General features: G+C 44.4%; 2 protein-coding genes across 4 annotated transcripts in view; one reads left to right on the top strand and one right to left on the bottom strand.

The window, feature by feature from the left end:
- The window catches only part of ATL3 (atlastin GTPase 3), a 54281-nt gene extending 51898 nt beyond the window's left edge, over positions 1 to 2383 (bottom strand). The window contains exon 1 of one of the 2 annotated variants that reach the window (XM_059931833.1): positions 2270 to 2383. In XM_059931833.1, the coding sequence (XP_059787816.1) occupies positions 2270 to 2348 (79 nt within the window). In that variant the 5' untranslated portion in view covers positions 2349 to 2383. Of the gene's footprint in view, positions 1 to 1923; positions 2241 to 2269 lie in introns of those variants that run through there. The other variant, XM_059931835.1, reaches the window with a different exon arrangement.
- Positions 2384 to 8401: 6018 nt separating this feature from the next.
- RTN3 (reticulon 3) overlaps positions 8402 to 15631 on the top strand; it is a 55831-nt gene continuing 48601 nt past the window's right edge. Inside the window, exon 1 of one of the 2 annotated variants that reach the window (XM_059931838.1) lies at positions 8402 to 8759. In XM_059931838.1, the coding sequence (XP_059787821.1) occupies positions 8615 to 8759 (145 nt within the window). In that variant the 5' untranslated portion in view covers positions 8402 to 8614. The remainder of the gene's footprint in view (positions 8760 to 15631) is intronic. The other variant, XM_059931839.1, reaches the window with a different exon arrangement.

Consider the following 15631-nt stretch of genomic DNA (forward strand, 5'->3'; position numbering starts at 1 on the left):
TCAGAATCTGTGAGTGGGCCCCAAGCATTGGCAGGTTTTAAAAACCCCAAGTTATTCTAATGTGCAGCAGCAGGGCTGAGAACCACAGCTCTACAGCAATTAAAAGACTTATTTCGTTTAACTAAAAGCTTTCCCCTCACTTTTCCCCCTTGATATTTTTTTAGAGAATATGCTCCTAGAATCTCAAAGTTAGGAAAATGTTCTAAAATTCAGACTAACTTTAAACTGTAGTTTTGTTAAACAATTTCTCAGTATAAAACACAAGGCCATAGAAAGTTTAACAGGCATGCCGAGTCACTGCGGGTAAATTTTAAACAAGTTCACACAACCTAGGGTTCCCTAAGGTACTTGAAAGAAATCTTAGAATATATGACCAAACTGTGAGTAATGACTACCACTGGGGAACTGGGGAAGTAGAGATGACTTTATATTTCTTGCTTCTTACAATTCCCTATTATTTCATTTTAAATAATCAGTGTGAGTATACCTTTTATTTTATGACTTAGGAATCATAAAAATGAAAAATGCATGTGCTACTCCATAGAAAACCAATTCTAAAAAAGCCTAATCTAAACAAGTCCTATTTAGTGAAAACTAAGACAATTATGCTAGTACACATCATCACATTTATCCTCTACTTTTTACTACTTTTCTTAATTTTATGATTACTCCAATAAGACAGTAAACAACAGCTAATAAAACAACCTGCTCTACTAGTGTAATGCTTCATTAGGTACAGGTCTTTTTCAATCAAGCGTTTTCTTTACAGGTGTTAAAGCAGCAACAGAGATTTCTATACTATGAGCTGGTTTCTGTGGGGATTGAAAGAAAACACTAATTTGAAATTCAGTACACTGCAATGCTGAATACTTGTCGCGGTTTAAAACTACGTAGGTTTTGCTTCTCCAAAAGCCAGCCAAAATGTGAAACCACGTTTTTGGTCCGTTAGTTTTCTCTCCTTCCCAAAACATTCCATCCAACTTCGTATTCAAATTTGAGGACTAGGATTTATTAAAAGAGTCTTCAATGTTCTTTTCTTCTTTTTTTTTGCCTTTAGATTTCACAAGTGAAAACTTCCGGCCATTTCAACAGCACACACAGCAAACAAGAATAAAGTCAGGTAGAATGACAGATGAAATTAAAATCCATGAGTTTATGGTGACTATTTGTTTTTTCTTTAATACTTTCACTATGCTTTGTGTCTTCAAGAAAGCAAACGAACAAAGTACTGTACCAAACGTACTAAAAGAACTTCCTAAAAATCAATTTAGGCCACATTCTTTTATCTCCTTTACGGAGATAAGTGCGGGTTGAAAATCGACTTCCCTAATACCTCCTGTAACTCAAGGTCTTTAGGATAAAAATAAAGCTTCCAACTCAAAGACGCTTCGCAGCCCTCTAGAGCTTTTTAAAAGGCTGAACAATAAAGCATCTACCTTCCCCACTCCCTGGGCCCGTTAATACGGCCAGAGCCACTCGGCCCGAGGTTTCCCGGCCAGCGAGCGAGCGAAGCGCCTAGGCAGGGAGAGGGCAGCAGCCCGGAGCGCCCAGCTCAGCCTCTAAACGCCGCCCCAGGACCACCGACCCTCGAGGTCCGCCCCAGGTCGGGAGGGGAAGGGCCAGATGGGCGGCGGCACCCCCGAGGGGCACTAACGGCCTCCTCCGGGCCCAGGGCCCGACCCCCGAAGGCGGCCGCTCCCAGCCGGTAGCGGAGGAAGGCGCCGCCCGCGTCTGACTGGTCCGGCCCCGCGAGCAGCCCCCGGACCCGAATTCGTCGGCCAAGGGACCCCAGCGAGAGGCGCGCGGTCCCAACACCGGGACGAGGAAGGGCGGCGGCGCGGGCCTCCGGTCTCCTCGAAACTATAGCAGGGAGGGCAGCGGGAGTGGCCACGGAGCGGGCTCGGGGGAAATAGCGCGCCTCACCTGCTCCTCCCGATGCAGCCGCTACCACTCGCTGAGGGGACAACATGGAGCCTCCGCCTCCAGCAGAAGGAGCAGGGGCTCAGAGAGGGGCGGACGGGGGCGGGAACGAACCAGGCCCTGGAGGCGGGAAACGGGCGTGGCCTGGGCTCTACAAAAAACTAGGGAGAAGGAGAGGCGCGCGAAACCACGAGACGGCGCGTTAACAGCGGACTGGCGAGGATCAACCGGCACCCCAAGGTGCAGGGAGCGCTGAGCGGGCTGGAGCGAGAAAGCGCACGCCGCCGAATTCTGCCACCGCCCGACGCGTGTGCGCGTGCGCTGGAGTCCGACACCCGCTGCCGGCTACCTGGGGCTGCGCCCTGGGGGCAACCGTCCGTTGGGAATTGTAGTCCCACGCTCTTTGGGTATCCTCCAACGGTTCCCATTCTGCGCACTCATCCGGGCAGGGAGGAAGCGGAAGAGAGGGATGGGGATTGCAGCGGCTCTTCGACGACTGAACTACAACTCCCAGCAGGCTGTGCAGGGAGCGGTGGGCCGCCCCGTCATCCCCGCCCTGCCCTCACTTAGCCTTGAGGCCAGGCCCCCCAGCGGAGGCGTTGGTGGAACCGGCCTCAGACCTTTGCCGGCCGCGTTTGAGACGGTTTCGGTGTTTAACGCTGGCCGGAGCCGTAGGTCGGCGGCACTCTGCCCTAAGGACCGAAGGGAGGCCTCAACCCTGGGTGACGTGAGCATCGCTGTTCTTTTAAATGATTTTGACTTCACAAGGAGAGGAGGTCGTGACTTCATCATCACCATCAGCAACTTAGCCCAATATTCCCGTCCCTGTCCAAGCCTGATGGCGCACCATAGCCACTCTAATAGCTAACGTAAGAACTTCCAGGCAAAGTCCTTCCACTGGCTTTGTCCAGTCTAAGCCATGGCCATATTTTGTAAATCTCCGGCTTAGAGGAGCTTGTTTCGGAGCTGCTTTGGCAATCACACTCTTACTTAAACTGTATGGTAGATCAATACAAAACTGGGTTCTCCAAAAATGCTTTTATTCACGCTTCACATGTGATTGAGAAAATGTCAGTTGTCACAATTGAAGAATATTGTTATTTTGGATTCGTTGGGGTAGGGGCAGTTGTCTTGGGGCTAAATAGCTGGTGGAGCTTATGAGAGGCTAAAGCCTCTATCTCCCTCCCCCCCACTGCTACCACCTCTTGGCATCACCATTGCCTCATTCACTCGACAAATTATTCCACTTTCTTTCTTCTGCCTCTACCTTAACTATTATAACCTACCCAGAACCTCCTTCCAGCTATCTCTAGGCCCTGCCACGCCCTTGAGCTGTTTTTCACTCCCCGAATGATTAGGCCAGAAGTGAAAAGGTAAAGATAATTCTACCTAATCTTACCTGAAGAGGTCCTGTTTTGGTTTCTTTTCCCCTGCACCTTCTGATTCTCTGCAAACTCTCAAGATTATTTGAATACCCTCGTCCAGGCTTTATATTTGAGTCTAGGTTAGATCTAAATTAACTCTGGCCAGCAAGAAACTAGATGAGAACCTCAAGACAAGTGGTTCCTGGGGTTTCGCATTGGGTGTGCAGTAAGCAGGACCTACAGGATGTGACACAAATCCAGGGCATTATGAGGCATGCTCAGAAGAGAAAGGGGCCAAAGGCTAATGACTTGTCACAATTGCAACATGCAGTGTAAGAATTTAAAATTGAGCATACCTCCCAGCATTCTATATTCCCCTTCCCCATCCTTCTCCATAAGACTTCTCACCATCTAACTTTAAGTTTTACTTTTATTTTTGTTTGTCTCTTCCCACTAGAATATAAGTTCCAAATGGACAAGAATTTTTGTTTTGGTTCACTGCTATATCTCCAGTGCCCCCAGACAGTGCCAGGCAGATGGTAGAAACTCAAATATTTATTGAATGGAAGAATAAAGAAGGTATACGTTAGGGACTTCCCTGGTGACGCAGTGGTTAAGAATCCACCTGCCAGTGCAGGGGACATGGGTTCAATCCCTGGTCTGGGAAGATCCCACATGCCGCAGAGCAGTTAAACCCGGGTGCCACAACTATTGAAGCCCGCGTGCCTAGAGCCCGTCTCCGCAACAAGAGAAGCCACCACAATGAGAAGCCTGTGCACCGCAACGAAAAGTAGCCCCTGCTCGCCGCGACTAGAGAAAGCCCGCGCACAGCAACAAAGACCCAGTGCAGCCAAAAATAAATAAATAAAATAAATAAATGTTTAAAAAAATACATTGCATCTTTCTCAATATAACATCAAGGTCAGTGCCAGCACATCAGCCTCCCCATACACTGTAGAAGTTTTGGGCACTTAGAACAACACTACAAATTATAGGTACACTTTAGGATTAGTCACAGCTTAGAAAACAACCCCTGTAAACAAGAAACCTGTTTTGTTATTGTTGTTTCCTTCTCAAGTATCCAGGGTCATCAAAACAGTGGAGGTTCAAAGTGCTAAAAATTGATGAGACTGATTTGAGCCTGCCTTCAACCATCTCACTCTGAATTGAGTCATGTGGTATGACCAGAGGCTGAGCTTTCCTTGTGGTTTTCCAGAGTAGGTGACATGTAGACATGCTTGAATGGTCAAGGCCACTGGCTTTGTGGTCAGACTGAGCTGGCTCTGAATTCTAGCTCTGATGCTCACTAGCTGGGCAAACTTGGGTGAGTTAGTTAACCTCTTTGAACTCGTTTTATCATCATCTGCCAAATGATTTGAATACTCAAGTCACAGAGTTGTAGGTTAAATGAGATGTAAGTGTTTGGCAATTAGAACTGATGCATAATTAGTGCTCAAAAATTGGTAATCATTATATTCATTCTGGAAAAGCAAAACAAAGTCATAAATATTCGAGATACTGAATTATGTTACAAAGCACAAAAATAGAAAAATTGTTTTCTGCAATAATATCCAGTGTGACTCAGGATCCACAGCTTTCCAAAAATAGGGTGTTTATTGCGTGCCAGGCACAGTGCTAGGCAGTAATGCTGCAACAATGCATAAGACACATTCTTGTCCTCCAGAGACTCACAGCCTCCTGGGGTAAACAGCCAAGTAAATAATTGTCACTCACTGACTGTGCTGACAGCTCAGCCTCCTCTCCTACGACCTACTTGCAGGATCCACATTTAAGCAACAGACTGGGCACTCAGAAAAGACAGACTGGACTACTGGCCAGTCTGGGTGTCATTTAAATACCTTACTTTGCTCGTGTATAAAATGGTGTATAGGGCTTCCCTGGTGGCACAGTGGTTAAGAATCCACCTGCCAATGCAGGGGACATGGGTTTGAGCCCTGGTCTGGAAGATCCCACATGCCACGGAGCAACTAAGCCCATGCACCACAACTACTGAGTCTGCGCTCTAGAACCTGTGAGCCACAACTACTGAGCCCGCGTGCCGCAACTACTGAAGCCCACGCGCCTAGAGCCTGGGATCTGCAACAAGAGAAGCCACCGCAATGAGAAGCCTGCGCACCGCAACCAAGAGTAGACCCCGCTCTCCACAACTAGAGAAAGCCCGCGTGCAGCGACAAAGACCCAACGCAGCCAAAAATAAAAATTAAAAAAAATAAAAAAGGATATAGATTTGCTATATTCACCTGTGCATTTGCCACAAAAAGCTCCTAACAGTAGTTACCTATGTGAGTGTAGAGGGGGAGACCAGTGGGTGGAGAGGGGTTGGTGATAGAATAAAACTTTATAGTATATATACTTGTGAATATAAACACATATATGGCATGTGACTATATTAAAATTTTTAATTAAATAATTTTTTTTCTAAAAGTCAAGAAAAAAAAATAAACTGGGTAATAAGATGGCCTAGAAAATGATGTGGGAAATTAGCTTTGTAAATACCTGTCCCATAAGGATAGGAGCAAGAAAGATTTCCCAGCTCAATGCCTCAGCAGTAAAAATTGCTCAGAACTCCTGAGAAATGGCTGTACTTCAGTGAGCATTTTAACAATCTCACCTGAGCCCTTCCCTGCCTGAAAACTTATGCTGAATCCCCATTAGCCTTAAGATGAACCCTCAGTTCTTTAAGGCTCTGTTACTGCTTCTCCACACTCTGGCCCCAACCCATCTTCCCCATTTTATCTCCCTCTTGTCCTAATTCAAGCCCTTGGCTCTAGCCAACCTGGGCTAACCGTACCCAAAACATCTCACACTTCTAGGCCTCCAGCCACCACAGAAGGCTGTGTTGTGTTGCACTAATGCAGCCTGTGGAGGGGAGGGGCAAGATGGGATCCAATCTAGGCCAAGTTCTGCTAGTCAAGCCAACATTGACGTGCATCATGGGCTGGGATGGGAGGAAGGGGTGCTTTTTTGTGATTGGTCTGCCCAGAAGGAGGTGTTATTGTATACTTGCACAAAAACAGCCCATGCATTTGCTTCACACCATTCTCCCTTGCCTTTAGTGACCTCCTTACCACTCCAAACTCCTGACTTAGCTTCTTCATAAAACCTCCCCAAGTCACTATAACTCCATAGTGATTCCCTATACTCTTAAATTCATACAATTCACTTGTCATCTAATCATAGCATTATAATTTTGTGTTGTTTGGGGGTTGTTTTTGGTTGCTATTTAATTTGTATTTTTTTAACTTTATGTATGTTCTAAGCCCCAACTAGCTTGTAAGCTCAGGATAAACATATTTTTTGGATCCCTCCAAATTTCCCAGGATACCGTCATACACACAGCAAGTGACCAGTAAACATCTGTGGAACAAACCATGTATACAAATAACATCCCAAGCAAGAGTCAGTCTCAGGGAAATTTACTGGTACAGCAAATGAGAGCAGGAAGGAAAGGCAGCTTCAAGAATTGGATCTAGCACAAAGGCCTCTTATGTAAAAAATCTGAAGGGTTTGAAGAGACCACCAAGACCACACCAATGTCTTGATTTTTATCTTCTTTTCTCTCTTTCTAGATATGGAAACAAGATTCCTTTCCAGCCAGGGTCTGCAGATCCTAGCAATTGCTGTCAGAGTTAGGGACTAGCCTCATTCATTTCCTTATCCAGCACCTAATAATGTAAATTTTTAAAATTTATGCATTTATCAGAATGGGTAGATAACTGGCTTGGTTATCAGATTGGATTGCATTTCTCTTTGTCATCTAAGAGACAGGTTGCTGCAGTGTCAACTGATGCTGTTAAGTGCCAGAGTTAGATATTTGCCACAAAGTTATTTTGGGAAATATTCTCTGTGCCTTTTTTCAGAGTGTTTCAATGGCCAGGAGTTTTTTTCCTGTCTGGGCTTTACCTGACCTTAAAAACTGTCAAGGACAGATGTAGTCCACTGACTGTTCTAGATTTCCTCTGGTCAGATCACTTTTCCTCTCTGTGGCTGCTTGGCTGGCTACCTCCCCCTTCATGAGGTTGCATCTTTACAGGATCTGCTGATCCTGCAATTGCCCTTCTGGTCATCGATTGCTGCTTTAGTAATAACAAAGCCTACAGTCTTCATCTTTATTACTTCCAGTTTACATTTCCGTTTTTAAAAGAATCAGGCACATTTCAAATCACTTGACCAGACGTAGGGAGAAGGCTTTGAATTTTGCAAGCCGACCAAAGAGAAGCCAAAAAGTGAACAAAATCCAGTATAAGCTAGATATCTGGTTTCAAATACAGTTTTCACTAAGGACCTCTTTTAGGCTACGAATAAAATTCAGTTACGTGTCTTTTGTGCCATATTCTCAATTTTTAGTACCTCATTTTACCATCCTCCATAACCACAGCCAGGTTGTCTCCTGGCTCTTCCTTTTTCATTAGCTCAGCTTGTTTTTCATTCAGAATGTGTCTTCTCTATCTGTTAGTCTATTTAGAGGAAAGGACAACCTTAAGACCCAAAGTGGATACCTCTTTCGGAACAGTAAAGAGATAAGAACATGAAGCAGGTTCTGCGGCTGCATTGCAATGTGATTGGAATAAGTTATAGTTTTTCACTCTGTACAGCATCTTTCTCCACCTACCAAATGGGAGATCGTGCCATTTCTGCCTCATGGTGATGAGATATTATGACACATCCAGAAAAATTCATAAAGCACCTTGCAGAGTGGGCCTACACTGTGGTTTTCACCATTGGGGTTAAGAGTGGGAACGCATCAGACAAAAAACATCGGCTCTGGAATCTGTGGGAAAGATATTCTCCACTAATGGAAGCAAAAAGAAACTTCTATCGTTAAAACACATAATCAGCCTACGCTAAAACATTCACAAAAAGAGCCGTGAAGCAACAGTAAGCCGCAGGCCCCCTCCCACTTCGGCCGCAGTGGTGGGCGGGGCTTGATTCTTGGCCACGCCCCTTGCGCCTGGTCCCCGAGGGGCGCGGCCCACCCCAGCCACCGGCCCGGGCGCTGGGCGAAGCCGGCTTTGCCCCTCCTTCCCTGCTAGAGCGCGGAGGGACAGTTCTTGCGCCTGCGCTGGGCGCCTCAACTCGACCGCCTCCCGCCCACGCCGCCAGCCCGAGGGCCCTTTGTGCGCCTGCGCGCTCGCGCTTCCGCCCTCTCGCGGCGCTCGGCTAAGGCAGTCTGTCTGTCGGACTCTGTCCTTAGAGCACAGAGAGGCAAGGCGACTTCGGAGAGTCAGCCGCCCGATTGTTTTCCTTTCCCTCCCTCTCTCCCGTCCCACATCGCTATTCACCCCTCTCCCGCCTTTGCTCGCGCAGCCATGGCGGAGCCGTCGGCGGCCACTCAGTCCCCATCCGTCTCCTCGTCATCCTCCGTGGCCGAGTCCTCTGCGCCCGGTGGCGGCGGCGGGAGCCCGGGAGCCTGCCCCGCCCTGGGGGCGAAGAGCTGCGGCTCCTCCTGTGCTGGTGAGGCGCGCCGGGGGACCCCGACCTCGGGAGGGGGTGTCCTTCGGGGTCAGGGACTGCAAATCACCCTCGCGTACTGGAGGCTTCAGCCCCCGGGAAGGAGCGTTTGGAAAAGGGGGTAAGGGGGAGGGGAGCGTCAGGTCTTGCAGGCGGTGAGGAAATAACGGGGTGTGAGGAAAACAGGTTGGGGGAGGGGAGATACTCTCGAGAGTGGGCGTTAACGCCGAGACTGGGCAGGTGGGGAAAGACACGGGTTCGGGGGGAGCCGTCCTCTGAACCGGGGTGATTTAGTGGAGGATTAGAGAGATTGAGCGGATTGGGGCAGGTTGGTGGTAGGAGAAATGACTCCTTACGATTTTGAGGGGATGGTGGTGAAAGGGTTGGGTTGCATTGCAGGTTTTGCAAACAGGTGTTGACATAATCAGCCATTCGTAGTCTTCCAAAAAGCATGGATTTTTTTGGTTGCCCGTGGGAAAGATGAGGAAGTTTAATGGAAACACTGAGGCCGTTTTCTATACTGTTTTCATCTGCCTTTAATTTTTTGTGGTCAGACACCGAAGGCCCGATTTTTCTGAGGCGTGATGAGAATAGCTCAGGGAAGATTTGGGAGGGAGCTGCTGATGGTCCAAGATGGATCCGTGGCTGCATCTGCAACACTGCCTGCTCTTCACTGGCGCGGCGTGGGGGTGGGGACACGAGGGTAGCTGCTTATATTCTAGAAGATAATAGGTAGAGTCATGCCAAGCCATCAACATATTTTAATTTCATGCTTTTTGTCGGCTATTATTGATCGAAGTATAACAAAAGGGGGTGTTTCCCGCAGACAAGGGGGAGGGGGAGAAAAGTCAGACAAAGCAGGGGCTGGTTGAACCCCCTTCTCCTCCCATCTCTGTGAAAGACTAGGAGGGAAGCTGCAGGCCGCTTTCAGTTTCCATTGTATAACGCGTCTGCCTGGTGGTGGGAGCTGGCTGGCAAGCTCCCCTCGTGCAGAGATCTGCAGTGCAGATGCCTTCCTGAGGAGAAAAAAAAAAAAGCACCACGAGCAGGTGGTGGTTCTTAAAGGAACTCAGTCTTCCAAGAAGAAGACAAAAAAAAGCTTTTTGTCAAAAGAAGGGCCATAAGCTTGGCAGAGTACAGATAATTTTGCTGTTTATTTAGTTACCTTAAAGGATTTTGAGACGTTTTAAAATGCTTCATCGTCTCCTTTGCCAGAATCTTGGGTTGATTGTTCTAAAGAACAAAATTGATCTTAGCTTTAAATATATTCTCTACGTGTTTTTCGAACAGTGGATTTCCACGTAAGAGCTTTGGTACTCATTTGGATTTTCCAGTGTGGTTATGGCCATTTCAGTCGAAACAGTATCAGAGGAAGCTTCTGCAAGGCCAAGATTAGCTGTCCAGATAAAGGAATGAGGCAGCAAATTTAGAACCCTTGTCCCCTTTAAACTACCACTGTTTCTCCTCCAAATTTTTGTGTTCTGGGCAAAGGTCCAGATGAACAGCAGCTTCCTTATATATTTAGCAACTTGGTGTTTTGGCTCTAATCATGTGTCATTGGTTACTCTTTGGTCGTTGGCCCTTTTGTGCATACCTTTTGATTTTTCTTGGTTTTAAATTTTTGATACAGTTGAAAAATAAATTAGATACTCTTTCCACCTTAAAGTCTTACCCACTGCAAATATGTATTAATATTATGTGAAAATCATTAATACAGTTTTAGTGGGTTCAGTGCAAGATCCTCATTTGTCAGGTCACTACTGGAAAAGTTTAGCTTAAGATACTGCAGTGTATAGTCATCATTTCATTGCAGAAGCTCTTCCTCCTTGCAGAATGCTTTCTCCATCTCTCAGAGGAAATGTCTCAAGCTTTTGCACCATGAAAATTGAGATGAAGTCTGTTATTCCAAAATTTGACTCATTTAAAATGGATTCTTGAAAAATATACCTTGTTTTAAAAATCTGTAAGTGTTGATGTCAGCCTTTAGCTTCACTTTCATTCACCAAGCTCCTCTTGGTTTTAGAGACTTTAAAAAATAAAAAAAGAAGAGGAAGTGGTCACTTGGTGCCTGCAGGAGACAATTGTGTCTTGACTGACCTGTCCAAATTTTAGAGATTTAGTTCCTACCTAAAGGTGATTAGCAATAGCACTCTCTCTTCCAGTGCATCGGGTGTTAGTGCAGCTGGCAATGATGTACGCTTGGAGAAGGTCGGGGCCAGGATTGGCTTCCCAGATTTCTGCCTTTGAAGTAAAGCGAGGATTTCAAAGGCAGAAATTTGAGGTTGAGGTAGAAAATACGTAAATAATTAGTGCTCTTTTCAGGATGAGGGTTGCCTTATTAGGCATCAAGTATAGATACCTGTCTATTGTCTGAAGTTTAAAAGTGCTTTAATAGCTTGTTGTCTATAGCCTTTGAAATTCTATAACTTGCTAGAGACTGTTCTTTATTACTGCTCTGAAAATCATGGTGTCAAAATAAAGCTACATTTCTTGTGTCTGTTTGTGGAAGTTAGCTTAAAGCAAAAACAGCTTGGACAACTAAAAAATATTTTAATGCTTTAAATACTTCTTTTTCACTCATGAAACTGAGTTGTTCTGTGTACTTTTTAAGGCATCATTTTTACGCTTTGTTCTAACACGTCAATCAATCATATGATTATGTAACTTGTATTTTCAGTCTTAACTCTTAAGTAAAAAAGAACTCTGACCACCTGTTCAACACTGACATCTGTATTGTATTCATGTCAGATTAGCAGTGACAGTATAACATCGTGATAAACACACAGACTTGAGCCCCAGAGACACCTAGATTTCAATTCTGTCTCTCTCGTTAATTGTATGACCTTGTGCACATCCTAAACCTCAGGAGTGTGACCTAGACAAATTTGCTTTGCTGCCCTGAGATCCTAACTTTGATTGAATAATGATACCTAGTACTTGATACATCTATTTGCAGGTTTGAAACACATAGATACAAAAAACAGTTGAATTACAAGTGAGAAGTCATTTAATCTTCCTCCCAGTAAAGGATGCTCTTATATCTTTTTCTGTTTTCTAAAAGCGAGTCAGTTGTTTCAGCTTTTGATCCCTCATATTAATAAGAGCTGCGACTCCTTTCACTCACCTGATCTGTTAAAGACATTGGGAGGGAGCCAGGATGTTTCATAGATCGCTTGGCATCAGTATGCTTAAATACTTTCTGCAGCATTCTGACCATAAGTATAGTATGATACATTGTGAAACTCCTATCAGTGGAAGCAAGAGTACAGGAGACAGCAAGAATGGTCATGTCAGTATGGTTCACAAATGCCTGCTGACTGAGGTGGTTTTTATTCCCCAGGAATAGAAGATTTCTTTTAATGCTGTTTTCTTTTAGAGTCAATTCACAAATAGTTTAACGACTATGATCAAACAAACCAGTCTACATATATTTAACACTTACACCTTCCTTAAATTGAAATCTCTTGGGAATTGTTTATGTAGTAGCTGGTAAGAACATCAGTGTTTTTATTTTTATTATTTTAGTGATGGTCTGAAAACAAAATAAAACTAATATTATTGCTTTTATTGTATTCTGTGGTGAGGAAATTATATACTGGTCCTGATATAGGAGGCACCTGTTTAATCCTGTGCAGGTTACAAGCATTTGTAAACAAAGCTTGGCAGTGAAGGAATTGGTGACGTGCCATTGAAGGGCCAGGGGAAAGTTAAGGTTTCCAGTTTTGTGTGAGCCAAGAGGTTGTTTGTTCTTTAGGAGGGCACTTCTCTTTAGACTAGCCATAAACCTAGAATTTACCATTTTTGTAATTCTGAGCAGAATTACAAAAGCTCCAAATAAATGGTTAGCTATGCATATTTGTTGCGTGTACCTAGCTTATAGTTTGTGTTCAACTTTATTGTTAATGATGAATTTATAACTGCCTCCTAAACTGTACAGACTTGTGAAAAATATATAAATTTCATAGTAAAACTTTTAAAATAAAATCTACCAAGTCGATGTTATGTTCATATCATTTAAGACATTCAGGAGTTGTGCAGGAGACTGACAGCTTTTATTGTTTATTCATAACAGCTATTCTAGAATTAATTTGGATCATTGGGTATGTTATAGGTGTTTTGAAAAAGTACGTATGCTACATAAGTTTAGCTGTAATCAGTATTGCTTGTGATTACATCACTGAAGTCTTTTACTGCATATCTGACTAGTAACATCTGTTATTAGAGTATGACATGTTACTCTGTAATACTGCAATTTCAGAGAGAATCCCTTTATTTCTTTTTTTGGGGGGGGGGCGGCGGGGGAGGCTGCACTGCACGGCTTGTGGGATCTTAGTTCCCCGACAAGGGACTGAACCCGGGCCACGGCAGTGAAAGCGCCGAGTCCTAACCACTGGACCGCCAGGGAATTCCCAGAGAGAATCCCTTTAAATACTGTATAGGATTTGCATTTCTGTTTTACGTTTTGTTGGGGGGGGTTGGTAATTGTTACCAGTTAGCCTCCTCTTGTGATGGTCTCTTTAAATTTAAAAGAAATATTCGTATCTGTTTTTTCCAATCTACTGGTTTAGTTTTGCCTGTAAGCACATCATCATAACCTAGTTGGGGAGGCGGGTGGGGGAGTGGCAAAAGGAGCTGTTTGACTTGTTCCTCACTGGCAGTTTGCCCTTGAGGGTATATTGAAGGGTATTCTGAAAAACATATTTAGCAAAACTAATACAGAGCCACCTGAAGGCATTTCAGCAGTGAGCATTGTCTTCTTTTTACATAAAGGTGGAAATATTTGATTTTTTATATCTTACCTTTGTGTATTGCTTTATGGTTTAATTTGTGCCCATACATTAACTTAATTCAACAAATGTTTGAGCATACATTAAAGCTCTTTGTTAGGTGCTGTGCGTACAACATCTCTCTAAGAGGCTGTATTCAATAGGAGAAAGACTTATATTTTTTATCTGTGAGGTGGGTAGTGAAATAAATCTCACTTTACAGATGAGGAATCAGAGAAATTAAGTGATATGCCCAAAGGTTTGTGTCTGTGAAGTTGAAGATAGGATAAAACAGGGATTGAGGACCAACTCAGTTCTTTCAAATATGTACACTGCCTCTCTTTGAAATTTGAAACAACATGCGATAAAAACGGTTCAGTCACCCTCTTGAATTCAGTTACTCGTTAACTGAGTCCAGTTAACTTAGAAACCGTCACTTCTGGTCCCATGGTTCCTAAGCCGGGTGCCTTTTTGCTCCAAAGTTCTACAGAAACATCTCTTGTCAAGTTCACCAGTTATTTTCCACATTGTTAAATCCAGTGGTTACTTCTCTTCCTCATTTTATTTTATTTTATTTTTTAAAATTAATTAATTAATTTATTTATTTTTGGCTGCATTGGTTTCTTTGTAGCTGTGTGCGGGCTTTCTCTAGTTGTGGCGAGCAGGGGCTACTCTTCGTTGCAGTGTGTGGGCTTCTCATTACAGTGGGTTCTCTCATTGCGGAGCACAGGCTCTAGGCGCGTGGGCTTCAGTAGTTGTGGCACACGGGCTCAGTAGTTGTGGCGTGCAGGCTCAGTAGTTGTGGCGCACGGACTTAGTTGCTCCACGGCATGTGGGATCTTCCCGGACCAGGGCTCAAACCCATGTCCCCTGCATTGGCAGGCAGATTCTTAACCACTGCGCCACCAGGGAAGCCCTCTTCCTCATTTTAAATGCCCTTGATTCCTCTCTTTCCTTCATACAACAATCAGCAAATCCTATTGGTTCTGCCTTCAGAATATATTCAGTGACTACTAGTTTTCTCAAGTTCCCGTGCTACCACCCTGGTCCAGGCTGTTATCATAGCTCTCCTGGATCAGGAGAGCAGTAGAGGCAGTTGTCTCCTAAGTGGTCTCCAGACTTTCTCCCTTGGCTCTCTTCAGTCTTTTCTCTGCACAGCAGCCGGTGTAAGCCTGCGAAAAATATAAGTCGGATTATTTCACTCATTGGCAAATGCTCCAGTAGCTTCTGATCCCACTCAGATTAAATGCTGAAGTCCTTAGAAGACTTATGAAGCCCTACAATATCTGGTCCCAGCCTCCCCCTTGCTCACCCAGCTTTAGCCACACTGATCTTGCTGTTCTTCACACCAGGAATACCTCTCTACCGCAGTCTTATTTGCTGTTCACTGTACCTAGAATGCTCTTCCCTCATACATTCTCGCAGCTCTTCACTCTCTCACCTCCTTTAGGTCTTTTCCTGGCCACCTGATCTAACTTGCACAAGAGAAAACACACCTTATAGGCCTTTCCTGCTTTATTTCTCTTACCACTTGTCATAATCTATCTTACGGTATTTGACTTATTTATTTTGTATATTGTCTGTCTGCCACGGTAGAATATAAGTTCCATCAGAGTGGAGATTTTTGCTGCTTTATCTATAACCCTGAGCCTATTTATATTGGTAAACAGTTTCCTCTTTGATATGCCTTAGACAACTTATTTTTTAGTGGAAATTAATATAAAGAATTTCTTCTCTGTTTCATTCCCCAACCAAGTGGCATTTCATGTAGTCCTTCAGTCCTTTGATTTTTGCTTCTCCAGTCTCCAACATCCAATGACCAAGTCCAGGCCATTCTGTCCTGTCGTATCTATCCCCTTATTCCCATCCTCACTGCCTTAGTTAAGCCCTCATGTCTTGCCAAGATTATGTAGTAGCTTTTCATTTAAGTCCATACTCTACCCTGCTGCCAGAGTTCTCTTTAAAATACATGTGATATTGTGAATCCCTTACCTTCAGTGACGCCTCATTATACATAATATAATCTAAATTTCATTACATGACATTTAAAGCCATTTGGAATCTGATCAGTTGTTCCTTCTCTCCAGAATGCCTTCCCCTGTCTTGTTC

Source organism: Balaenoptera ricei, chromosome 8, assembly GCF_028023285.1.
Source record: "Balaenoptera ricei isolate mBalRic1 chromosome 8, mBalRic1.hap2, whole genome shotgun sequence".
In the NCBI taxonomy this organism is placed as follows: domain Eukaryota; kingdom Metazoa; phylum Chordata; class Mammalia; order Artiodactyla; family Balaenopteridae; genus Balaenoptera; species Balaenoptera ricei.